The 26988-nt window shown below is 42.6% G+C and overlaps 1 protein-coding gene across 5 annotated transcripts in view; it reads left to right on the top strand.

Annotated features, from left to right (window-relative positions):
- Positions 1 to 26988, top strand: part of CABIN1 (calcineurin binding protein 1) — a 91877-nt gene that overhangs the window by 45252 nt on the left and 19637 nt on the right. For all 5 annotated transcript variants that reach the window (XM_042865570.1, XM_042865569.1, XM_042865567.1 and 2 more), the window contains exons 31-34: positions 15984 to 16147; positions 17918 to 18014; positions 19102 to 19737; positions 20195 to 20269. In XM_042865570.1, coding sequence (XP_042721504.1) covers positions 15984 to 16147; positions 17918 to 18014; positions 19102 to 19737; positions 20195 to 20269 — 972 coding nt within the window. The remainder of the gene's footprint in view (positions 1 to 15983; positions 16148 to 17917; positions 18015 to 19101; positions 19738 to 20194; positions 20270 to 26988) is intronic.

The raw sequence follows: 26988 nt of genomic DNA, 5'->3' as shown, positions 1-26988 counted from the left end.
GCATAATATGAGCACTTCTTGGAGTTTGCATGATAGCTAATAGGTGAAACCTGGAGCACTGACAAGCACTGCTTAAACAAGGGGTCGTGGTGCTGAGCACCTGAGTGTCATACAGGAGGGGAGGTTCCTATCGGAGCTCAGGTGAAAAGCAGTGCATTCCCAGGAGCTTTCTGAGCTTTGCTCATCTCACTGCACACACTTCACCTTCTGCCAGTTGGATTACTTGTGTCCTGTCAGTAAACAGCTTCATGAATTTGGCTTTTACTAAGCTGGTTGACTTTTCAGTAGCTTAGAGGAAGCAAAGCACAGAAGTAGCACAGACCTTTCTCTTGAAGCACTTTGTAGGAGCTATTCAGAATGAATGACTAATTTTGCCTGCTATTTGGCTTGCAGACAGAATAAAAATCAGAAACTGAAAATTCCTACCAACTCATTTTCAATTTAAAACCTTATCACTTCAGAACTGCTCCCTGTGTGTATTCTCAAAGTGTACCAGCACTTAAACTGTGATCTACTGCTTAGCAGACTGGAACTAGTGTGAGTCATTAAATTAATGGTGTTTTCTTAAGTATTCAGAGGATTGAGATAATTTAATGAGCTTGTTATAACAGCTGAAATGATTTCTGTTTACACATACCTACTTTGTTCCCCCTGACAGACTGCACTAAGAGTTTAAGAGCACGTGCTGGTTTTTCTGCCTTGATGGCTGTTTGTTTTTAAAATCAATGTGTAACCATCAGATGCAGTATTTGAGGGTCACCAGGCTCCACTTACTCCTGTGCTACTGACTGAAGTATTTCCTGTGGGAAACACTTGGACAAACCTCATGGTGTGATGGGTGTGCTGTCAGGCTTCAGTTTCTGTTCAACTCACCTGTGGAAAAGTGCGTGACTGTCCCAAACTCTGTGACACCTTAAGACCATCTTAACTTGCTTAATATAGAGAACAAATTTTGTTCATGCTTCGTTTGTGTAACGCAGCTAGCAGCAGATTCAGTGTTAAAAGACATGAATAGAATCACAATCAGGTTTTAAAAAGGCTTTAAAAACACGCTGGATTACAGGCTAGTATAAGGCTAAAATGAAGATGGGACTTCAGTGTGAATGTAGTGCAGTGCATTTTCTTTGTCACTTAGGAGAAAATATTCTATGGGAACATAAAATAAAGAGGTGCAAAGTATGAGAAAATGACAAAAACAGAAATTAATGATAGGCAGGTGTGGTTTTGTTTTGTTTTTCTTCTATCAGAGTTGATAGGAACAAAAAGTTGAGCAACTCTGGCTTAAGGATAAAGGAAGATTTAGGAACAATTGCAGTTCTCATTTCCTTAGACTTCTAACTCAAGCACAGACACGCAGCTTTTAAACCAGGTAGATTCATTTCCAAACATAGCTTTAAGCAGCCCTACTCCTAAGTCATGCTGCAATAACACGGGTATTTTATTTTTAAAGGGTAACCAACAAACACTGTTTAAAATCGAAAATTTTGCAAGCTCCTGTGTTAAAAAGAACTACAACAAAAAACCCTCCAGAGCTTTCAGTGATTGGCTTTACTATCCCAAACTGCTTTCAAATTAGGAGTAGTGTTTGATTGGCACCTAAAGCCAGAAAGAGGCTTTCTCTTCAACACCAAGCAGAGTTTCTGCAGGCAGTAAATTCTTGTCCTACAGGGATTAAACAGGAACAACAGCAAAAGGACTTCCTGAATTTCACTCTTGCATGTCTGTTATGATGTTGAAAAACAAGCAGATTTTTTAAGAGAGGGAAAAAATTTTATTTGCAAATTATGAATTGGTGAATATTGGAAATATTGCACTGCTGTAGAGTCTGCTTAGAAATCAATTCTGGGCACAGTGCTACTGTGGCACTGTAGATAGGTGACCCATTCCTATGATCACCCATTTGCTGGGTTGCTGTGTCACTCTTTTCAATATGTCACTCTTCTCCCTCCAAAATCTGACAATCCTTTGCTTGCTTTGTTGTGAATAATTGAGCCAGAACAACACTTCCTGTCTCTGTATGTTCTCACATCAATAAGGTAAAGCAAAGCAAAACGCCTTTTTTTCCTGAAAACTTCCATCTGAGGGGATCTCCAGGGGCAGCCTGGAGCTAGCATAATGAAAGGCCCACCAGGAGATGAGTCTACATCAGAATTGTGTAAGTATGCAGACAGCAAGGTGACACACTGCAGTTTTCTGTTCTTCATCTCCTTTTGATTTCTCTTACTGCTGTTGCTGCCTTCTGACACGTTCTGCTCTTATTTTTCCATGCGCATTTATTCTTTCTTCTTGCCCCTTTAACAAGAGTTTAAATGTAGGACAAATAATTTGGTAGTTGAATGTTATTTTACTTTTTTTTTTTTTTGTCTGGAGACAAAACAACAAATGGTCCATACGAAATTAGCAAAAGTTTTGTTTGCAAGGGGAGTTTCTAATAGTTTTGTAAGTTTGTCAGATAGAGTATAAATGACACAGGACCAGCTGAAACAACTTTCACAGTGAAAGTTGTGGTTTTCAAGAAAGAGTAGTAAATGTCAGAAACGATTCGGTTACCCTTACTCACTGAGTACTGAAAGTGCACAAGTTTTGAGCAGACACAAGTCTCCTGAGAGCCCAGAAGAGCCCAGAATTGGCACTTACTGGTCTATATTCCTCTTTCAGATTCAAAGGAAAGTAAAAGGACTCCAAAACGAAACTCCAAAACTCCTCATAAACCTGTATATAAACAGCAGAACATCTCTGGATAATAAAATTGGTGTATTTTAAAGGAAAAAATGAAATACAGCTTTTTCTCCTCCCTCCTTTTCTCTCTCCAAAACCTCTTCCAGCTACCTGCTGCCCACCCTGTGGTTTAACTTCAGTGCAGGTGCATCTCTGTTTTCAGCATCAGCAGCTAAGTCTCTTCCCTTACAGCAGTCCCAGCGCTGCTAGAAAAAGGAAATTGCCCTGTAAAATAATTACATCCCACCATAACACTTGTTGCTCTGGATTAAAGTGGGTTTTCCAGGCAAATATTCTGGTCTGATAGCTATTGTTATTTGCTTGCAAGAAGATTAAAAAAATCTGAATGAAAGGAAGCAAATACTGCTGCTGAAGGAAGAATGCTTTCTGTTTCCTGCAGGAGTTTAATTGTCATGGGAGCTTGAGATTACCTTCCTCTCTATGCAGGGAGAGGGGGCAAAAAGCCATCTCTAAGTGAAAACAATATCTTACTTCCTTTAAAAGAAGACGTGGAAACAGAGTTCATGCTGGGATTTACGGTGCCTATCCTCTGAAGAACATCACTTAAAATGAAACAATTTCAAATATGTATATTGACCTTAACACACTCATATGCTGTGTTTGCACGGAAAGCCTGCATGGAAAGCCAGCATCCTTATCTCTGCAGTGCAGAGAGGTCTGGAATATTTCTGAGCATTTATTATTCATCTCAGAGCACTTCACGAAATCCCAGTGTGAGAGTTAAAAATGCTTAAAAGTGGAAAATCCCTTTCTGGCTTGTCTGGTTCGGAGTGTTGTGGCATTGGAAAGCATGTGCTAGAGTTCACAACCCAGTGGGTGATTCCAGCTGAGATATTCCTCAGTCTTGCTGTGGTTGCTATCGATTTAAAGATACAGCTTTCTAAAAATGCATTGGATGACCTAAGCCTTTTAAGGAAACACTGCAGTATAAATGGGTCGCTTTTTAATGGTCTGCAATTGTGCTCTGCCATCCTCCTTTCCCCTCAAAAATAACTAAGAAGTGTGTTTAAGCCACAGTCGTTCAGGATTAACAATTACACCTCGAATGATTGCTCCTTCTTGAAGACTATCTGCTGAACTGCAAGTAATCATTACGAGCATTTATTCTTAAAAGGACAAATGTTAAGTCATCTTGTTGACTCTGGGCATGTTTCAAGTTTCCTGTAATTGCTCTGCCAGTGTTTCCCCATCCATTCTTCCTTGCCAAAACGCATAAAGCCATGCTGTTTCATTCTTGTATCACCCAAATTAAACATAAAAAGCAGGAGATGTTAGCTGTTTATGCAGCCCTCATTTGCACAGTGTCTCCCAAGTCATTAAGCAATTAAGAAAATATCATCTCATCTTTCACCCCTCATCAGCCTGAAGCCTTGAATAGCATGTCCCAAATTCTGCGCTGTAAAAAATAATTAATGAAAAGGCCTTTGATATTACATAGTGCTGTGTGTGAACCAAGGATGTGGGCGTGATGGTGCCAGCCATCTTCTGCAGCAGCCATTTCACCAGCCAGCCTGGCGCAGGCGGCAGCAGCAGCACAGCCCTGCAAGGAAGAGCTGTAGCTTCAGGTCATGTTAGGGCTGTGCTCCAACTACTGAGGCTGTGCTGACATGAGCACCCACTGTTAAATCCCTGCTTGTAAACACCACGTACACAGCTTTATCCGCTTCTTGCTACTGGATTTATGGCATCTCTTTCCCTCTAGGTTTAGAAGGTGCAAGTCCCATCGGATGTTGCCGGTTTCCATAGGTACAGGGAACTGATGCCTTTCTATTTTATATGTTAGGTAACAGTTGGAGTGTTCTCCCTTGGTAACACCATAAGTTATGCACGCACGTGTCCAAATAGCACACAATGGACCCTGCTAGCTGGGTGTGTGAGGTAGGAGCATGCAGTGCAAACCTAGAGAACGTAATGGTGATCAATAAAAATGATTCTTTAAGAAATCATGGAATGGTTTGAGCTGGAGGGAGACTCCCAAAGGCTTGTCTGGTCCCACAGGGACACCCACAGCTCCAGCAGTGCTCACAGCGCCGTCCCCTGACCGTGGCTGTGTGCAGGAATGGGGCACCACAAGCTCTCTGGGCACCCTGTGCAGTGCCTCACTGCCCTCAGTGTGAACAACTTCCTTATATCCATTCTAAATCTCCCCTCTTTTTTTTTTTTGGAACCACCCCCCCCTAGAAATGGGTAACTGTTGCAGTTGGATTTTTGCAGAATTGAAGAACACCCAATCCTTCTAAGCTCCTAAGAGACCAGCTTGCTTCCTTGATTCAAGTTGGTAATGGACCTCTAAAACAGTCTTTCCGTACAAAAGCAACAGCGAATCAGCCCTATCTATCACATTTAGTGACATTAAACAGATTTTGCTCGTTTGTAAGGCAGTTTTAAACCTGGAAACTAAGTCTTACAATCCCTGTTTTATCTTTTATCATCATCCAAAGGTGTCTTCTTGCTGCTTTTCATGGTACCAGGGCAGATGAAGAGAAGTAATTAAAAAACCCAGTTCTTACATTGCCGTGTTTATGGCCCAAAGGCATTTTACCTGCTTGGAATTTTTATGACTAATTTCCAATCCGGTGCACACTCGCTCCCTGGGTGATTAACTTCAAGCATTTTCAGATGCTTTTAATTCCAGGTACAACAAGCACTTAATTTGCACTAATACATGACAGTACATAGGGAAGGAGAGAGGAGAGGAGCTGTGCTGCTATAGTGTGGAACAACTGTGCGGATTAAAACCCGCGGGTCAAAAAGAAAGCCTATTGGCATTGGTACTTAGCAAGTATTCATTTCGGGTCTGAAAGTTCTGTATTTAAAACATAAATTTGTACGGGGGGCGGCGGGTCGTGTCAGGGTGTGAGACACAGGCAGAGACAGGAGAAAGTGGGGGGGGGAGAAGAAGAAATAAATCAATAAGCGCGGCAGCAGGAAATCTGAGGTATGCGGTTTCCAGAGGTTGGCCTTCCTCCAGTGCGAGAGGAAGTGCGAGCCGAGCGCCGAGGCGGGCGCAGCGGGGCCGGGCCTGAGGGCAGGTGGGGGGGCGGGGGCGGGGGCGGTGCGGCGCGGAGCCGGGCGGGGGGCGGGAACGGGCGGGGGGCCGCCGGGGAAGTTCGGCGGAGCGAGGCTGGGCCGCCGCCGGGCATGGTGAGTGCGGGGGCGGCCCCGTGGCCGTGGGAAGCGGCCGCCCCGTGCGGGGGGGAGGGGGCGGCCGAGGGAAAGTTCCCCTCCGTCCGCTCCGCGGGGAGCGCGGCTGCGCGCCGTGCCCGTGCGGGGCCGAGAGCCCCCTGAGGTGTGCGGAGCGGCGGAGCCGTCATCCGAGGCCGGAGGGAATCCCCGGGGCTCCGCGGTGCGGCTCCGCTGCGGGAGAAGCGGACGGGAATGGGGAGCGGAGCGGCCGAGCGAAGTGCGGGCGGGGAGACGCGCGGGTGAGGGACCGTGTGACCGCGGGGTTGGGGGTCCGTCGGTCTGTGAGCGCCTCGGCTGTCCGCCCAGCCCGGAGGCAGGCTTTCCCCACAGCCCTGCCGAGCCGCTGCTCCGTGTGCCGGAGTGGTGGGAGTCTAAGAGGATTCCCACAACATTAGCGGTTCGTTGGGACCGGTCAGCTTTGTCTCGTCACATGCTTATAATTTTAGATCGCGTGTCTTAATTGCAGCGAACGCTGGTGTGCACGCCGCCCTGCCGCACGCTGCTTGCAGCGTTAGCTCTGGCAGCTCTGTGGTTCGGGTTTTTAATTCGCTGCAGCGTGTGTTTGTTTGTGCAGCGGCGGATTTCGGTGTCAGCCGGGGGATATTTTGCAGGGAGCAGATTTTGGAATTGCAGCCTACGCTGGGGAGGCTCTCCTTTCCCTGGGAGAGCAGATCCTGGAGCTGCAGGATGTGTGTATTGCAATGCGGTCAGGCTGACATCCTGAAACCCCAGGTATTCGGATCGGTTTCGTTAAAATGACTTCTGTGTGTTTTTAGCATCTGTTTGAGAGTCTGAAATACTCTGAATGCTGAGGCCTTTCTCCTCCTTCTCAGTAATTACCCCGGCTGTCCTCAACCAAATCATTGCTGCCTCATGCTATCCCTGAAATCAAACACCAGCAGGCTGTGCTCTGTTCTGCCGAGCTCCTCCCGCACTGCTGTGCCTTCTGCCGGGCTCAGCCGCTGGGATACCGCTGCTGGTTGAATACGGAAGATCTGTGCGTGCTGCGATTTGCATTATTGTAAATGGGGTAATTGAATTACAGCCTCTCAGCCACGACTTGTTCCTCCGGTGCTATCAGCGGTCAGCCAGTGCCAACGGGGTGCTGGGCAGGAGCAGCTGAATGCTTGGGTCTGACATTTCCACCAGCTCTATCATTGGATAAGAAAGCTACTTCTTTTAACGTAAATTTGCCAAGGGAGTCTCTGAAAGCAAGACGACGTTAGATGCTAACCTAAAAAATAAAGGTAAAATGCTATGTAACTGAGTTAATGAATTTAACTTTTATTACATGAATTTCTCTATCAGAAGAGAGGCTATATTCTGAGGTTAGGGAAACTATATTCTGAGGTTAGCAATGGGTGCATAACAGTAAGAGAATTTTTTGCCTTTTATAGCCGTCGGGAGTCGCTCAGAGCCTCCACTTGCTAGACAGAGGAGGGAAGTGTTCTATGGTGCTGCTGTAGCAGGGGGAGAAGAGGTGATGAAACGAGTTACCTGTCAGCTCCTTCATTTGAGGGGCTTAATTGGCAAGGATGAAATTTGCCCAGTCAGATAGAGCTCCAGTGGATTGAGAGGAGCATGCGTTCCCCAAGACCTGACGCCCTTTTACCACCTCAGATGTCTTGTTCTGATTCCTAATCACTCACATACAGTATTTTTAATCACCTATTTCAAACAAGTTGCTTCCTGCCTTCAGCTTTAGCTCACAGTCTGAAATCCAAGATGTGTACTTCTGTCATTCCTGTGTCAGAATGAAACCTTAGGCAGAGCTGTGAACTAAGTCAAGTACTTGCAAATGTGCGTCTTTATAAAGCTGGCATTTAAAGAACAGGAATAGGGAACTCCAGTCAGATCTTAAGGGATTTCGGTTAGAGATTAAAAGGCTTTTTAACTGGATTCTGCTGTGATTTTACCTCTGTTGGATCATTGGAGGAGTTTAAATGTTTGTTCAGTTCAGCTCTGTGTTCCTTTTATTCTCTCAACACCAATGAAAGGTGCAGATACTTCTCTGTGCTTCTGGGTTGCGTGGACATACCAGGACACCGCTCTGCATTGCAAACGTGCTATTCCTGTTGCCTTCCAGTAAGCATTTTAGAGATTGATGGCTAACAATGAACTGCTGAGTACTGTTACTAATATGGTATTTTTCCTCATTGATAGCACTTGCTTATTTTCATGGTATTAAAAATATTGATAAGTTTTCATTACATTCCACTTCACAGTTCTCTTATACTTTTGTGAATCATTTCACAGCCTCTTCTGTGGAATTTATTAACTTCCTGTAATCTCAGCTTAGCCCTACATAAGCTACAAACCCCCCACCTGTTGCTCAGAAGCTACTAAACATGAGTTTGTGATCATAACTAAGATTTGATGTGATGTTGCTAGTACCAAGCCAGAGGTACTCACTGCAGCTGCAAATCAGCGTGTCCCCTCTTAATGACAGCGTGCCTTGTTCTCAACCAAGTTCAGTATGTATCATGCATCAGGTCCCTTGAGGTTTGTGTTGCATTGCTTCATTCTTCAGAGGTGGAAGGACACATTTCTTTTCATATTTACCAGGTTGGTTGTAAGAAGCTTTGCCCAAAAGGTTACTGAAAAATGTGCTCCTTCTAAAAGTCCTCGTGGTATCCCACAGTTTAGGTGTGTATGAGATAAGGGAACTCACATATCTGAACAGTGCAGACCTTTTAACTCCTGTTCCTTCAAGCTCAAAGATTTCCTAGAGCAGAATCCACTCCTGCCATGTTTGTGTGGTTTGGTGCTGAGAACCAAAAAAAGGACATACCTGAAGTGCTTTTTCTCTGCTGCTAACCTGAGACCCTCCAGCTTCTGATAAACTGCTGAGTTTATCTTGTCCATGTATTTGTAAAGCATACAGGTGGATGATGGTGTTTTTTGTAGGTATGGTATAAGTATGTTGAAGTATTTTTCAAAGGCTCAGATTTTGATGCTTCTTATCTTGCTATTTTTGCATGTCGTTACACAGAAGAGAGTGTAAAATCTGAGAGCCTCTTGCTGTCAGTGCAGGAATCGTGGATGTCAGCTGTGGGGCAGGAGCTAAGAGTTCTGTTTGCTCCTAAGGCAAGGACGGGAGAAAGATCTACCAAAACGTGCACATTTTTATGCCAACCACAGTTGAAGGACATATTGACTCAGAACTTTGTTTGAAAAGCTCAAAATCCATTAAGTCTTGTACGTGGGGACAACCTCACTATTAAAACGATAGTCTCCTATGTTTTGGGTGCTGGGTAACCCCTGTACAAGAAGGGGTGCGGTGTTTCTCAGTGCAGCGTTTCAGCAAGAAGAAGCTCAGAACAACTCATAATTCTACATTAACAATGTGCTGAGTCTCAATAATTAGCATAGCACTTCTTATTACGAAGCTCTTGTTGTCGTTTTGCTTGTAGCATCTTATATAATGACCTTAATGTTAGAAGTGAACTGGTCTAAGCAGCTTGAAGAAAGGTACCTGTGAGAAAGGAGGGCAAAACTCAGCATTTTTCCTTTGCTGCCCACATCTGCCCATCTTGACAATTAGCTGATGCTCTTGTGACAAATCTGTTGTCTTTTGCTTGTAGCAGCTGCTTTGCTCCTGGTGGATTTGGAGATTCCTCAGATTGTGTCATTGAACATCTGGCCAGTGTTTAACTTTCTTTTCCATTTGAGCACTGTTACTCTCACAGCAGCAGAAAGGCTTTTGGAGGCCGAGACATTTGAGATTTGGCACCCGAATTTAAACTCTTCTGTCCCTGGATTATATTGCTGGGTATTCCTAATACTGATTTCTAACATCTTCTGTCTCTAATCTTTCTTTTTACCTATTATTGGTTGTGCTGTACTATTCTTGCATTCATTTTAGGCAGGAGTGTAGTTAGAATAATGTTAGTAATATCACATGCCAAGTTCTCAGGACTGTGGTAGTCTCACAATCCTTGTCCATCTCTTGGCTTGCAACTGGGGAATTGCCAGCTTTTCCCAGCCTTATGTTAGCCCCAGTTCTCTTTCTGGTTTTGTAGCACCTCCCCTGGTGATAAGAATGAATGGGGATTTGATCATGCCAGCATGCCAGTAATGTCAGTCAGAACCACCTGTAGATGTTCCACTTGAGGTTTGTCTCCCCTAACATTTGTTATCTTTTGACTTGCTCATCCAGGCTTTCTTTCCACAATGGGGAGAGTGGTTTCCAGACCATCATCTTGTCCCAGGGCAGAGCCTGTGGCTCAGGTGAGCCACCCTCCAAATGCCCTTTTCTCTGTAGAAGTTTTCTAGATAATATCACAGAATGTACATGTGTATGTTGTGGGCATCTGAAATGGAATAAATCCCACGTGCTGTCAGAACATGAGGGTTTTGTAATGTGTGCAGGGGATTAAAGCAGGAGCTGCACCACGTTTTGGGGGATGAGTTGTGCAATTGCAGAGCTCTGAGCCAGTGCAGCTGTGTCTCTTGTTGAATGAGATGGCACCTTCAGAACAGGTGTTGAGAGAGCAGCCTGTTGTGCCTTTTTATTCTCTTCTCTGTATTCCTTCTCATTGCAGCTATGGAGCAGAATGGATGCTTTCTTTTTGCATCTGTTGGTGTGTGTGTGTCTGCCTGTAGACATCATTGTGCAATCAGATGGTATGCAGCAAACACTGCACTGAAATCTCCTCAAGCTTCCTGAACAAGCAAGCTGAAACCTTGAGATTCTGCCTGGCAGGGGCCTAAATGCAGTGCTTTGCAGAGGCTATCAGTACCCCTGCTGCTGTTGGACAGATTCCACCTGAGCTTGTAACTCAGCACCTTAACAAAGCACTTTGGTTTTAGCTAATTGCTTCCTCAGCGAGGAATTGGCTCCCTTCCCCTGCCTCTCAGATGATCACATCCCTGACTTGTGCTCACATCTTCAGTGTGCTTTTGTAAGGTTACACCAATTTACAGTGAAAACTCCAAGAATTACATTTTGTGGGGAGAAATGAGGGGTGAAAATGGTCTGTTGCATTATTTTTTTTTTTACCAGCCTGTGATAACTGGAGCATGTGGAGCATTTTCATTTATCACTGTTTTCCAGGCTGCTAAATTCATGCTGCAGGATCCCGCAGTTCTTCCAGAAAGCATACATAGAGCATCATAGTCTAGATTTCTAGACTGTTAACATGTCATTTATTGGTTATTATACTGTTTTTTTTTTAATATTCTGCTGCTGTGCAGTGTGAACAAACTAAGCCAGCCAAGAGGAATGCTCCCTGAGTGCTCTGTGAAGTGTGCAAGATCTGAGTTCAGCCCTGCGGGTTGCTCACTGAAGGCAGGAGCTCCTTTTTCCTCTTGGTGGTGCAGTTCTCTTCAGCTAATAATAATGTTGTGAATGTAACTGCTTTGATTTCTTAGTATCTTTTTCTCACCTGCATTCCTATTCACAGAAGTAGAATTGTTCCGCTAAGTTCTTTGTAACAATGAAGAAAGAAAAGTAATGAATTATCTGTACAAAGTAGGAAAAACTCGAATCAGGTGACAAAGCAAAATGATAAGCAAGATGGGAGCATGCTAGGATGGGGTGGGGGAAAGTTGGTGTAGTAATTTGCTAAACGAGGTGGGGAGGAGCTTTTGATGGTTACACTCAGAGCTAGCAGGAAGTCGTGAGAGTTGCTGAGCAAACACACACAAGAAGTTGAGCAGTAAATAACTAAAGCAATGCTTGCAGGGAGGAGCAGGGATATTCTTCATTGAAGGGCTGTACTGTGCTTTCTTAGCTGAGAAGAGCCACATTTAGAGTTGCGTGTGTTGAAACCATTCATTTTGAACTGTCTTCCTTTCAAGTCCTCAATGCAGGGTCTGATGTTGACCTAGAAAACAGGGAAGGGATGTCACAGGACAGCTAGTACTACTCCACTGTGGTGTGTTTAACCCTGGAGTACAACGGGTTTATAAAAATATACATGTTTAGGGAAGTATGGGCTTTGTGGGGGTTTTGCAGTTATGCTTAGTTCACCTTCAGATTTTAGAACACTGCGTAGGGCTTTTTTATGAGTTGGTGGCTTCTCTGGATCGTTTTGTCTGGTTGGTTTGTTAGCTTTGTCATATTTTATAACAATGTTAAAAAATATGAATTAGATTTGCTTTTAGTAAAATGCCTTTTCTTGATAGGACATTACTCAGACTGATGAGTTTTGGTCAGAAAAGTGTTTGGTTTTGCTTTGGTTACCTACAGGCAGCAGCAGTGGAACTGAGATGGTGGTATCTGGTGCAGCTTGCACTTCTGGGGGCCTTGTAATAAATTGGGAATTAAGTCCAAAGTGGTGGGAGATGTTTCTATGCAGCAATACTTACCTTATGTATTTGCTTGTTTTATGTGGATTTGATCATCTGATGCATGACAACTGTTGCTTCATTTCGCTGGGAGAAATCATGCAGTGCTGAGAGAGTAAAGTTTGACCTCTGCCTAGAAAATGGCTCACTCTGAAACATGGCAGTCATCTGCAAGGATGTTTGGGGTTTGCTGAGAACTGTCAGCGTTTCCTCTGCATTCCTAAACCCCAGGGAATCCCCTCCCTTCAAGTTCTGAAGCAAGCAGTGTAGAGGAATAACGAGCACTTCCTTCCTTGCTATTTTCAGTGGCTGAACTAGAACGTACTGCTCTTGCTCTAGCTCCTGCTTACTGAGCTCTGCACAGTGTGCTTCTCTTCTTACCCTCCTCGAGTCTGGAGTTCTTGTACGTGTGGCAGTCGTGCAGTAAGTTCTGAGCCGAATAAAATCAGCTAGGTGTCATGGGTAATGTCGTATGCTGAGTTCAGCATTCAGCTTCACATTCAGTGTAAAGTTCAATACGAAGTTGTTTCAGAATTTTCACTTACGAAAAATCCCAGATTTATTGTTCCTAGCAGCATGTATTGGGTTCACTTCTCTCGCCCCTCAGGAGCTTGTTTAGCTTAGGGAGGCGTGGAAAGCAGCTTGATGTTTTGGATCTTGAGAGGCACTCTGGAGTTGTTGGAAGTGTCTGTCGCTCCTTCCTCCAGTTCCATGTAAACAACCTTGCTGGCTGTTGCAGAAGGGAGGAGAACCTTTCAGCTGCAGAGCGGTGGCCAGCAGCAGGAGCTGCACTGCAGAGCGCTGTGCTCCGTGCCAGAGCCAGCCGGTGCCTTGGGCTGGAGATGCTCTGTCAGGTGGCCTGTGTGGTGACAGTCAGCACTAAATGCCATCCGAGGAGTTGAAGATGTTGGTTGGAAGGGTCTGCACTCCTGCCATTGTGTGCTTTCAAGGGAGATACTTTGCTAGCAAATCTGAATTTTCAGATGATTGTGTGGAAGCTTTAGTGAAGCTGAATAACTTTTTCCAGTCTCCTCCCCAGTTATTCCGTTTCAAGCTTTGCATTTTCTGAAGTTTTGCTATAAAAGCCGTTTGGCTGTTTTTAAAGGAGAAGTTTCAGTTTTTCATCTAAATTCAGAACTCTTCTTCCTGAAGGATTCTGATACTTGGCAAGGAAAAATATAAGCCTGATGGAATTAGTTAAACCTTGGTAAAGGTTGGGATGAGACCATTTCTGTCTCCTCTGGCTCAGGCTGCAATCTTGAAAAGAATTCAGCATTGCTCACAAAGTAGAATCTGAAAAACTCACTTCAGCATAATTGTTCTGCATATTGCTTAATAAAATCGCAGTGGATGGAATGAAGGTTGTTCTGACTCCCAGCAGCGGGCTTCCTTTTGCTTTGGCTGCAGGCTGCATATGAGGTGGGCAAGTGTGGAACAGGACGGCAATCTTCCGCTGTGCTGTTCTGCATTTGTAAAACTGCAAGGCAACACAGGATAAGTCAGCCTCTTTCCTTTTGAAATCAGGCTTTCTGTTGTAATAAACATAATATGTGAGTTGTAGTTAAAGCTCTTCTGGTCTCCCTAGTGTTGGAGAGGGGGCAGAAGAGCAGCACTGCCCAAGCAGATAGTTTTGCTTCTCTCTAGCAGATGAACATTGTCAGGTATTCTAGCTAGCATTCTATGCACAGAGTTGGTCCTTCCTGCATGTTTTTGTTGCACTAAATCTGTTGTTTCAGAGAATTTTCTCCTGATCTTCTCCTTCACATTTTCCACTTAAAGGAAAGAAAGGATGCGTGGATATTTCCAAATTAATGATCTTAGGTACGTGGTGGTTGCATACATAGAACATATGGGTGAGATCTGTGGAATTAATTTCATCTGATCTCAGATGTGATATTCTCAAACTCATTCCAAGTGACCTGCCTAAGTCAAATAAAGGATGAGATAACGCTGAAAAAGACCAGGAACCTACATGTTGGCTGTCTTCCATTCCTGCAGCGTGCATCTAAGTTGACCATAAATTGTTTTGTATAGTTAGATTGGCTGAGTGGGTTGTTGCAATATGGTGCCATTATGATGCCTTTGGTTGTTTTAGGATTTGGCAGAAACCCAGCCTACATATGTGCAGACAAGCAAAAATATCTGCGCTAGAATGTGTGTGTTCATCTGTAGCCTGAAAGCAAAATCACTGTGTAGTTCTGGGGAAGAAAAAGGCTCTCTGTTTAAAGTTTGTGCTGCTTTATGGAGCTGTTTCCTGTGAGGTCTCTTCCTAGGTGAGCATTCCTGAGCTGTCTGAGCAGGTAAAGCTTTTGCAGCTGCCATGGGGGTACTGTGGATGTTGGCATTTGGGGGTGGGAGGTGACAGTTGTGCCTTGGGGGTTCGTCATGGTGAGGATTTGGGTACTTTACGGGGGAAAAAAGCTGCAAAAAGCTTTAAAGAGCTTCAGAGAACGAAGAGGAAATATGGGTGTCTGATCACTAGGGAGCAAGAGTAAGGAAAGTTGGCGGAACAGTCTGTGCACTAAATCTAGCTGAAGTCACTGTGTCCTATTTAAAAACACTGATATTTGTGTGTGGTTTGTTTTTTGTGGTGTCCCCCAAGTTCTCATACGTGGGAACTGCAGATTCTCTGAAAACATGGAGGGGCTCTGCCTACAGACATACACATATCTGCTGCTTTTGTGCTCAACTGCCGCCCGTGATTGCAGCATTCATTTTATTTGCTTTCATATTCTATTAAGATCTGAAGAGTTTTGCTCACGCTGAAAGTAAAGCTAAAAATATCAAAGCAAGACCTTTAAGCAAGGATAAAAGAGTAAATATTTGTATATCCTGCTCTCTGCACGGGTTTGGAAAGCAGAAGTCATTTTCGGTCCAATACTCTTATCAGTAAAGCTGTTGGTTCCTGCGTGGCCACAGAGTGGTACAAAAGACCCCAGAGGATTTCTATCGGAAGGAGCTGCAGCAGGAGAAACAAGGGAAGGGTTTGCACTGCTGTAACAGCAGTATTTTTGTGAATGGTCCCAATATAAGCTACGTGCATGGTGTTATTTGAATTTAATTCTTCAAATACAGTTGCTAGTTGTTGACAGCAGCATCCTTATTAAACATTGGGGGAATGAAAAATTGCCTTAGACTTTATAAGACATGCAAAATCTGAGCTGACTAACTGTAATTAAATTTCATTTTCTATCCGTTTCCAGCCTCGCTCCCCAAACATTCACTCCACAGTGGGTACTGCTGAGAAATCTGTTTTATCTTATGGGGCTCGTTAGTTCTCCAGCGAGCACTGCTGGCATCAGGGCAGAAACTCAGCTCCCAGTGCCTTTAGTTATAGGTTGTTTGAAGATGCAGACTTGCTGTGGCTGGGCTAATTGTTGGTCTCAGGCCTGGAAGACTTATTTTAAGTAACTTGTTTGTTAATGGTTGTTGATCTTTGGCTTAGGGTAGGTGTGCAACTGCAAGCATTTAAGAAAGATGCCCAATATAATTTAGGGTTTGCTTGCTTCTTTCTGGGCATCATTCAGCAACATGTTTAGGTGTGGGGAGGCTTCTACAGGACTCCTCATTTGCTAAGACTGGTATTAATTGGTTGATTTAAGTCGACATCTCTGTGTTTGAAGGACTGGAGCACTGTCCTTTAGTCCTTTATTCCATGACCCTCAATGAAAATCTGTTCAGCTGAAGGACCAGCTGCATTTTTTAAGCTTTTTCTCCTTATCAGCTGGATTCTTCTTCAGGGTTTCCCTCTTCTCTTCTCTTTGCAGGGAATCTGGCGCATCCCCGTGGATGAAATCGACCGCCCAGGCAGTTTTGCATCTCATATGAACCGCTCTATAGTGCTACTGCTCAATGTGCTGTCACAGCTGAAGGATTACAGCACCCTGCTGAAAGTCTCATCTATGCTACAGAGGACCCCTGATCAGGGAAAGTACGATGCATTTATTTCAATCTGTTGCTGCCTATGTTTTGTTCTTTTAATAACTATTTTATTTCAAGGCGTTCTTATTTTAGAACAAAGTCTATAGGCAGACCTCCTTGGGAATATAGCGGGGTGGTGGGTAAATTTTCTCAGGATTATGATTCCAGAATAGAGTTCAGAGCTCCTCTTCATTTCCCTTGGAACTCAGAGCAGCCACACAGCTGCCCTACAGATATGCATAGGTCTGCAATCACGTGAAGGGGTTCACTGGTGGAGCAGGGCATCGCATCCCTCAGGGCCTCTTGTGTAAGAGCTGTGTCCACTGAGAGAGGTCACAGCACAGGCATCCTGCCTTCCTGTAATCCCTGACTGCCTGAACAATGGTGCTACAGGCAGCTGATGCTATTTAAAAAGCTTATCCTATTCAGGAGTGAGCTAATTTTAATTGTATCAACCTTACTGAAGAGGGAAAAAAAGCCATTTAACATGAACTATATACAGATGTGTATCAATGGGAAGACCAATAAACAGCTAAAGAAAACACTGAAGCAGTTGCAGTAGTTCGAAGTTGTTTGCTGAGGGGGATTTGTTGAAACTAATCTGGCAGATAGCAAAGAGGTTGAGCTGAGTGATTGATGGCAGTAAGTTGGAAGCAGTTTTCACATGTTTTCAAGTGTGAGTGCATATGAATTTGCATAGATCATAGCATGTCTGGGAATATGTCACCACATGTTCAGGAAACTTGAAGCCAAAAATAATTGACTTTTAACATATCGGAAGAACTGGACCATAGAAGGCTTAAATTCTGTTCTAAGCGAGCCTGAAGTAGTACTAAAAATATTATGTTATTTATAAGTCTGGTCTGAATTCAACAAACAAGTGATTTGATGTGTTGGACCAGCCAGCGCCAGCCATGACGAACTGCAGTCATTACAGGAGCTTATAAATACAAATCTGGGTGTGTCTGGTGCATGCCTGCAGCATCCAAACTTTTAATGAATAAATAAATATTAGTAATGGTAAGTTTTTATGTATGTTGCCTGAAAGACAAAGCAAACATTACTTTTCAGAACGTTACAGTGTAGAGATAAAATGTTCATTAAAAATGTTGGCTTTCTGACCAAGTAATATTCTTCACAATTATTTACTTGATAATTATTTGATTTGAGCCCTTTTAAACCAGCCTGTTCTGAAATTAAAAAAAAAAAAAACAAAAAACACCTATTTTCTGTCAAGCTGAATTGGGCAGGCTGGTTAGCTGGAAATGTTTTCTTTCAAAGTGGTCTAAAGCAGTGTAATACAGTGAAGTTGCCATGTTTTGGTAAATTAAATGAAGCTATAGAGTGGGTGTATTTTGTAGAGGGGTAAAGTATGAGGTTTTTAGAATAGTGAATGGAAAAAAAGTGTTGACACACGAGTGTTTTAGATTTAAAAGCCTACATTCAAAAGTAACCAATATGGTGAATGAGGAAGGGTTTGCTGATATCCTTAGTGTCACGTGTGCAGCTTATCCAGAACATGGATAATAAGGGATGGGGCATCCGCAGCCTCTCTCTTTCTCACATTTCCTTCAATGGTTTTGGGGATAGGAGTGGAGAGGTGGAAGAAAACACAGATGAAGTTTTATGTTTCAATATACTGTATTCACATACAGTACGTTTTGTTTGCGTTTCATCTAGCGCGTTTAGAGCTCCTCTGAAATAAATGCTAGCATTTGCTGTTACAGTCATACAGCTTTTTGGCAGTTAGCTTCATTTGTGTTATTTCACTGTGGCACAGGAAGTACTTACGTGATGCAGATCGCCAGGTTCTGGCCCAGCAAGCCTTCGTGCTGACAGTGAAGGTGCTGGAGGACACGCTGAACGACCTGACGCAGGTAAGGCAGCAGTGTTTCACGGTCACTGGATTCACTTTGCTCATTCCTTACATCTACTGAGATTGAAGGATACTGTTGCTTCTAATACCTTTCACTTACATGCAATTACATGTAAAAGTTCCTTTTAGCACAGTTCTTCTGTTTTTGAAAGTCAGTGTTAAATATAGTGGTAACACTGCAGTGTTTTCAGGTGGAGTCTGTTGCAACTTTTCTTACCAAATGAAGTGAAATTCCTCTTGCAAAACAAAACCAGACAACTAGATATTGCATGTGTGCCAGTTTTTAAATGCTAGTCCTTGACAGCAGCAGATGTGTTACTACATTTAAAGGTTCAATTTTTAAATGTCATTTAGACACTAATCATCTTTCAGGTTAAAATAACTAGAAGTTGAAAGTATTTTTTTGGTAAATACGGTCAAGGAAGAACTCATTTCTAAGGCTTTTCCAAGTTAGCAGTGTCAAGGCTTGACAAACTAAGGACAAAAAACCTCAAGGACACTGGATCTCTGTATGAAATAGTTCATAAATGAATAGTTCATAAGCCAAGGAAGAAGGGGTGGTGTGCTGATGTTTTCTAGCTTTAGACCATTACCAAAGTAAAGGTACAAAGTTTCAAATGTTACAGCTGTGTTTTGCATAATTCTTCATGTAATAACGAGAAGAAAGTTATGCAAGAATGACCAAAAGGAAGATTCTGAAATTAGAAGTTGATCTCCAGCTGCCAAAGGAAACAGGTTCACTTTTGATTGTAATGCATCGGCTGTAAAATTTGTGCTACTCAAACCTTGGATTTCATCTTTTTGGATTCCATAGCATAGGATGAAGTACTGGGGCAAAGGGGAGGCAAAGATTGCGGCTTTGGTTCAACCTGTGCTGCTGATTTCTCTGTGGTGTTTTCGCTGATTAATGTGCTTGTGGCTTAGACTAATTAATACTCAGGAACCAGCAAGAATGAAATTGGAGTAAATGTGTTTTCTTCAGCAGAGGCAGTAGTGTGAAGGTACTCATTGTCATTACTCGGCTGTGCCGAAGTGCTTTCTGAATTTTTTATGTATAATAACAGAGAAGAGTGATTTATTTTGTTAAGGTTTCAGAAGATCAGAGTGCCAAGTCTTCTAGCCTCGCCTCAGGAAGGATGACAACAGACGTTTCTAATAAAACTAGTGCTGAAGAGAGCAAAGATGTCCTTCCCAAAAAACCAGTTTTGTCTGATGGAGTAGTACACAGTACTGAAAATGGAGTAAAAGAAGTGACTCAGGGACAGATCCCCAGTGCTATGGACATATTGGAACACGAGGACAAAAATGCCAAGGAAATTAGAGAGCTCCCTAGGCCTGGTTCTGTTGAGCCTATGGATTTTGATGGATATTCCAATGACCCTGAAAAAATTGATACTTCATGTAAACGTGGTGAACCGGACCGTCTTCAGTCTGGCAGGAACTCAAAAGAGAGAGCTCCAGAGAGCCGGACTGCAGAACTGTCTTTGGAAGAGCTAAGCATCAGCTCAAAACAGCAACAGCAGGCAACTAAAGTTCAAGCAGTACCTCCAGAAGAGCCTGTTCAGAGATCAAGCAGGAAGAGGAAATTACTGGAAGATGTTGAGTCTGGGAAAACACTTCTGCTTGATGCCTATCGAGTGTGGCAGCAAGGTCAGAAAGTTATGGCCTACGACCTGGGTAAAATTGAGAAGATCATGTCTGAAACATACATGCTGATTAAGCAGGTATTCTATTATTAACTTATGTTTGTGACTTCACAGATTATTACAGAGTAACAATCACCAATCCAAGCCCTATGAAATTAACCCTGTATTTGTTCAGAGGTAGGGTAGATGAGCATCTCCTAAAGATCCCACTCTCCTGACAGGAGTGCTGCTAAGGTGTGTGGGTGGAAAGTATGCTGCTCCGTGTTTTGTAGTCCAGGAGTCCAGTCCTAAATTCCTGAAATCAGTTCAGGACTCTTAACACCAACTGTGGGGAGTTTGTTCATCCCAAATGTTAGTTTGAAGAGTTATGTAACTTTAAATGTATAATCCTGAATAATTTAAGATGGCTCTCTGCTGCAGAAGTGCATCTTCTCCCACTTACCCTATGCCCCACATCCTCATTTCATTTGAATGTAATTGGATATATAGATGATCTAAGTAATTATGACTTCATTAATTGTGGTTTTCTATTCAGGTGGATGAAGAAGTAGCACTTGAGCAGGCAGTCAAGTTTTGCCAGGTGCATATGGGAGCATCAGCCCAGAAACAGGTAAGTTCTGTGAAGTTCTGCTTACTTAAAACATGCTTTTATTAAATTGTCTGCAAAGGCAAGTGTGTGGTTGAGTATTTGCAGAAGTTAGAAATATCTGATTTTCTTGTACTGCTGTTGTCTAAAGATAACTGGAATCGCATTAGTGGAGGGAGATCATCCTTTTTTTGCTTCATTGCTGCTGTATGTCTAGCTTGACAATGAGTCTGTGTACCTAAGAGTTTTTAGGAAAACACCAAATCATCTTCAAATTGAAGCATTTATGGCACAATGCAGTTTTCTGAACGTCCGCATGATTTCTCAGAATTTCAGGATGGTGATTACTTCTCTCTGATCCCTTAAAGCTGACAACCTCCTCATTTGCTGACACTGCACTCTGCTCAGATACCAAATATCTTTTCTCTCAACTTGCGCCACTGAGAACTCTGATTTTTAACTCCTTAAGTTACTGAGTTTATATTGGCTTCTAGTTTTTGAATTTCTCCAGCAAACAACTGTTGAGCTTTAAAGGGATGGTTATTATCAGTCTGTAATTGTAAATAAAGTCAAGAAGAAATCTGAATCATCATTTTGCCTAATATTTAATCTTCCCAACATCTCCTGTAACTTCATCTCCCCATTGCATCTTCCTAGTAGAAGTGTATGAGGAGAAGCATGCACAGTGACTGATCTAGAGATGTGCACAGAATGCATCACAGCTTCCCAGGTAGCAGTTCTCCATTGCTTGGTTCTTCCCCCTTGCCTATGTATTTATTTTCATTAAAATGGAGAAAAGTCTTGGAGAATTTCTGTCCACGTTTGAAATGTGGCTGAGGTTTTGTTCTGTAGGACATAGCTGTCTCTGCTTTGCAAAAATGTAGCATTTTCAGGAGGTGTCTCTGATGTTAGCAATTTAAATATTGTCTTTATGTGAGATGGATCCGAATACCTGATCCACCTGTGCTTCAAAACAAATACATACCTCATATTTTCAGATAGTTCTTCAAGATTATGGAACAAATCAGATATCCATCACCAGCACACTGTCACTGTTCTTTATATCTCTTCCTCCTGGCCTCAAATCACGTGTATTTCCTGGTCCTTCCCTCAGTGTGTGTTAGCATACATGGCAAATGCATTTTCAGAACAAAAGCACGGTGACGTTAGATGCTGGTTAATAGGAAGAGAAGCTTGCAAGATGAATACTTTATACAGAAGTAGAAGCCTCCCTTTTATTTTTTTTCTTTGTACTAAAGCTGTACAAAATTGAGGCTGACGATCAGCTCCTGCCATGAGGTTGGTCCTGCCTGTTCTGCAACTTCAGGAAATCCTGATATTTCTGTGAAATACCTGAAACCTTTCAGAACTCTTTCATTTCCATTTTATTTCATACCTGTGCCTTCTGTTGGAGTATAAACCTTGCATTTTCATGCACCTTTCTCTTGAATCTCTGGGTAATTTTTTCTCATCTCATTTTGCTGGATATTGTTCTACTGATTGTCATGGCCTTGTTGAGGTGGTTAGAGGAGCTTCAAACCCTTGAAGCTGGCTCTGTTACACAGTATTTGCTCTGTACAAGATTACCTGCACACTACATTTCTTCCTGAGATGGTGTGAATTCTTGTTTGTCAGGAGATGTGCCAGCCCATTTTTTTCTCTGTGCTGTGTCTGAGTCCTGAGCATCCATAAATGTTCCCAGTTGTTAGTACTAAGGTAAGAATTACCTGGCAGCGCATCTAGTTAACATGTGCGTTTAGACAGTGCACCGCCTAGCAGGAAAACAGAAGAGAATGTAAGAGTAAAGGGAGCTTTCCTTCATTGAGATTTTCAAGGAACTAACATTTTTCTCCAGTTTTTGCCCCTGAGGAAGCCTGTAGCATTTTTCTGTTGAACTGTAGAAATGAACAGAAACGTCAGGAGAGGTTTGCAGTGGAAATCTTTCTTCGTTTGCAGTCTGGTATTTAGCAGGTGGTTGTTGTTAATAAGTACATCTTTTCTCAGACTATTAAGACTCTTTTAGTTATAATAATTTGTTTTGGAGGAAAAAATACAAGTCATCACACTGTGATTTAAGATTTCAGAATAAAAGGAATTTCCTAATAAGCTTCTTTAAATTGTAATATAATTGTTTGCCTTTTGGATTTATTTTTCTTTTCAAAAACTACTTAATAAAGTCTCACATGTCAGCCAGATTTCTTGCTGGGCCTTTATAAAGGTTCTTAGTATGCTATGCCAGCTCTTCCAACAAAGTCAACAGTTTCTCATGTGTGCAGCAAAATGTTAGAATGGTGAAAAACCTGCACACAGATAATCTTGAAATAGATATAAAAATGGAGCTGGTATTTAACTGCACTGGAGGCAACGAGATTTCATGTTTAATCACTTGAAATAAAACATACCTCTTAATGTGATGCACTACAAAGCTTGTAAGCATTCCCTTTTAGGAAGCAGTCCCAACTAATGAGGTTATCACATACTGCAGTCTCGTTTTCATCTATTTCTAGCAGATCTCGTTAGCAGTGTGAGGCTGTCCTACTGTTTCTCGTATAACACTGAATTAGTGTGGAGGCGCAGGAATAGCCGCTCTTGTAGACATCTGTCTTCAACAGACTGGATCCTGTTTTATTTAAAATTGGCAAGTATTTGCCTTCTGTAAACAAATGATGTCATGCGTAAAGCTGCCATAAGCTAGAGAAGCTCTTTGCTATTGGAGAATTTGAATAGGATTGTAGGGCCTGTGGTTCTTCAGCCCCTTATCCCAGACCAAAAAATGAACACAAAACTCACCTTGATCTATGTCTTCCTCTGCTGGCTTTTGTGTTTTGCAGTTCCAGACAGCGTATGGGATTTTTTTTTAATGAAAGTTGTCACTTCCTATTGAATTCCGAGATGCTTGAATTGTGACTTCTCAACTCTCTTCCAGACCAGTCAGAGTTTTTAACCTAAATATTTAGCAGCTCTGTTGAAATCTTTTTATATCCCTCTTCAGACATAAGCAGGAAACAATACAGCAATCAGTAAACGGAATTTGACAAAGTGGGTTATTATACTTCTGTGATGAGATCTTTTTAATAGCTTGGCCATAGTGTGACACTTCCACTTCGTTTCAGAAACCCTCTGTGGTCTTCATGACTGAGTCACTGTTAAGAGGCTCTAGCATCTTCTCCAAAGTCAGTTCAGTACATGGGGAAGTGGCTTGAAAAAGCTGACTCCCTGCTTTGAAGGAGGCAGATGGGAATGATGGTGCAAAACCATCGTTATGCTACACGTAAGCTCCTGTGTTCATTCTGTTGAAAGAAAAAGACAAATCAACAAAGAAAGTAACGTAGATATTCTGGCATGAGGTGCCTGTAGGGTAGCAGCGTCTTCTTTTCATGTCAGGGACAGAACATTCAATTTCAAAATGGTGTCCTTTAACTATGAACAGCAAAACATGTGTAAAGTATTGCTAGACATCTTTACAGGATGCTTAATGGTGTGCTTGTGCTTAGGCCATAATACCTTTAACAGAAAGGTGTACCTGTATTGACCCAGTACAGAGTAAGATAAAATGCTATAGCCTTGGGCTCTCTGTGTGGTGAGGAACCTTTTCAGTTAAACATCTGTGCAAGCTTAATGATGTCCAGCTCTTCCTTTTAGGAGTAATTGATGTTTTCCCATAGCAAATGCAGTTTAGCTTTCCCATGTCCTGCTGGTGGGCATTTTGTTCTGCACAGTGGAATTCAGTGACACACTTCTGCTTCATACGCACTTCCGTGTCAAACACCATTTTGTCAGACTGCCCCACTGCTGCCATCTCTGCTGGCACAGACATCTGTGTGGCCTCACAGCGCTGGCATGGAGAATAAGTATTCCTGACAGTCCTTCTTCTTCTTGAACTTTCCTTTTTAAGTTCACTGTGAGCAGGATTTTTGATGGACACATATCAACTGTATTGAAGCTGCAATCCAGCAGTAGTCCCTGTGTCATCAGTATTTAACTTACTGAGATTATGTGATAAATTAATTTAGTTAAGGGTCAAACAGCATTTTGAAGGATGCTTGTTCTTTGTCATTTAACTTCTCAATCTGAGCAAGTTATTAAAAAGATTTGCAGGCATCCTAAAAGAGTCGGCTGTTGCTCTGAGTTATGAGGTATATTTTTAGTTTTGCCCAGAATGATTTTCTTACGGAATTAATGGTCCCTGAAAACTGAATACCTAGGAGGCTTTTAGAGGAAAATGAAAGATTGAGGCAGACTGGGTTGACCTTGATGTAGCATTACACTTCGGTGTGTGGTCCTAAGGACCAGGAGGGGACACACTAGCAGAAAGCACTTAGAAAGCTTCTGGATAATTAGAGAATTTCTAACATGCCTTTCCACTGACTACCTGAAGTTGGCGATACTAATTTCTTCATTTCATGTATCATATTGATGTCTGTGGTGCTGTTTGAGACATGCCTGCATGGAAAAGTTACTGCGGCAGAAGCTATTAGTGCAAATGAAAATATTTCAGTGTAAGAACACACCTGCCTTTTTCTCTGGACCTGGAATATGAGAAGGTTTTTTATCACTGCATACTAAACATTGAGTGCCATAATACTGAAGTTAGAGCTTTCATCCATGTTAAAACTGCCCTTCAGGTTGTTTGAAGGAGACAGGTGAAACTTCCAGGCCACATTTTAGCATATGCTAAATCTCATCAGTCCTGAGAACTGAATTTATAGAAAACACTGCAGACATGGACTTTGCACATAGGTCTAGACTCAACATCTAAAAATACAGTAGTGTTGAAAGGCAAAGTTCCAAAATGCCACTAAGTCTCTAGTCCTATGCTGTGACCCTTGAGAGTAGGGAACTGTATGAAGAAATTCCTACTGATGGATAGCATTGTAGCAGCTGAAAATTTCTGTTGGCTCCTCACAATATTGTATATCATCTAAATGTCATGAGAAGGGACTATTTCAACATTGCTGAGTTATTTAAGAGTCACTGCTGCCCTTGCCAAAGCATCCCTGCTCTGGGACCAGCTCTATCCCTGAGGAGTGAGAGAGAGAAAAGCAATTTTTCATGCCCCCCTTTCCTACTCCAGCTGCCAAACTTCAGCCCTTCCTGTGCTGCTTACAGATGAGATCCTCCCTTTGGCCCACAGCTTTGCTCACCTTTACAAAAGCACCACATCTGTGCCTGCCTTCTCTTATCTACTGGTGCCAAGCTGAGTTTTCTCCTTGTTTCCCTTTCTAAACCTGCAGTCAAAACTCCTCAGCACTTTTTAATGTCAGACCTAATTAAATGTGATGCTTCATATTAAAGCTGCAACTAGAATCAAAACAAGTAAATGTTCTTATAACACAAAGGCACAGTCAGGTGATGCAAATGAGACGTCTTCAGGCTCCTGGTGGGCTGCCAGTATGTCCTTTACTTCTATGAACTTTTGCTGCTTCTGTAATAGGAAAAGCAGTGTTTAATGGGGAAGGGCTGTGCGGTAGTGCTGCTGCCCATGTCTAGTTCTGGAGCAGATAACAGAGGTTTTGGATCCCACTTTTGCCAGTGCTGGCAGTGGGTCGTCTTCACTTGCAGCCTAGCAGTGAGGAATTGTAGGGAAATGTAGGAAAATGGGCTTCTGGAACTTGGGGCTGGATCCACACGTGGCCTGGAGAGTGAAATACTGGAATTGACTCTTGAGTGTTAGTGCAGTGGTGTTACAGTCTCTGTGCTGGAACTTACAGGGAATGTGACCTCTTGTTTGGAACAGAAGAAAACTGTGTACTGTGAGTAAAGCTGGAGGGCGCTTCTGTGGACTTTTCCCCTTGTGCTGTGGAATGCTGTCAGCATTGCAGTGATGGAGTCTTCTAGGCTTTTTTTCAGGGAGAGAACTTGAGAATGACTTGTGTGAACTACTGCAAACGTCTAGAGCATTTTCTTGAATTCTCACTTCAGGGGAAAAAAAAGCAACCCACAGCAAGCTGTTCTCTTTGAGAAACAGCTAAAAGCTTTCTGTAAAATTGTTCGGCTGGAAATTGAAGGAGATAAGTAAAATATTAAATAATTAGAAAATAATAATCTCTGGTTCTACCTCATGTGTTTCCCCCCCTCTTTGTTCCACCCACGTGCTGCTAATTTTCATCTTCCTGCACGTCAAGACATCAGAGGCTGCTTACAGAGAAAGTTGTTTTTCTTGAGTTGTCTGCATGCTTTATTAATGCCTCAGAGATGGTGAAGGAGGGCAAGTAGGAGGTGGGGGGGGGTCGAGGGGACAGAAGGACAGTTTTTCTTATGGTCTCACTCCTACCAAAGGGTGACCATTTGTTCACTGTTGCATTTGCCAGTTGCCATGGCATCCCCCTCTCACTCTATCCTGGAGGTGTATTCTTGATATAATTAACAGCTCTCCTCCTTCTGTCTGCTGCAAAAAGCAATCATTGAGTGAACATGAAGGAAAAAGTCACTTTTTTATCTTTTAGTTTGTCTACCCATGTTTTTCATCATTTTCTCTCCCGGTCCATTTTGTGTATGAAAGTATTGCTGGAATGTTGTCTGTGTTGGACGTTAAGTGTCAACAAAGGATTTTGTTAGGCTGGAGGTGTCTATAACGTTCTCTGTGTTCTGTATATAAAATTGTAATATTAAGAAATAGAAGGTTCCTCAGAGTCTGGATTACAGATAATGGATATTGCTGTTCTGATGTACTTTGGAGAAAACTTTCAAAGGAGATTAGCTTCAAATATTGCTATGGAGGGACGGAGAGGAAAAAATGTGAG

Source organism: Lagopus leucura, unplaced genomic scaffold (assembly GCF_019238085.1).
Source record: "Lagopus leucura isolate 7727_CA_CO unplaced genomic scaffold, USGS_WTPT01 Super-Scaffold_806, whole genome shotgun sequence".
In the NCBI taxonomy this organism is placed as follows: Eukaryota; Metazoa; Chordata; class Aves; order Galliformes; family Phasianidae; genus Lagopus; species Lagopus leucura.
Note: the sequence above shows the minus strand (reverse complement) of the source record. Positions and strands in the feature narration are given on the sequence as shown.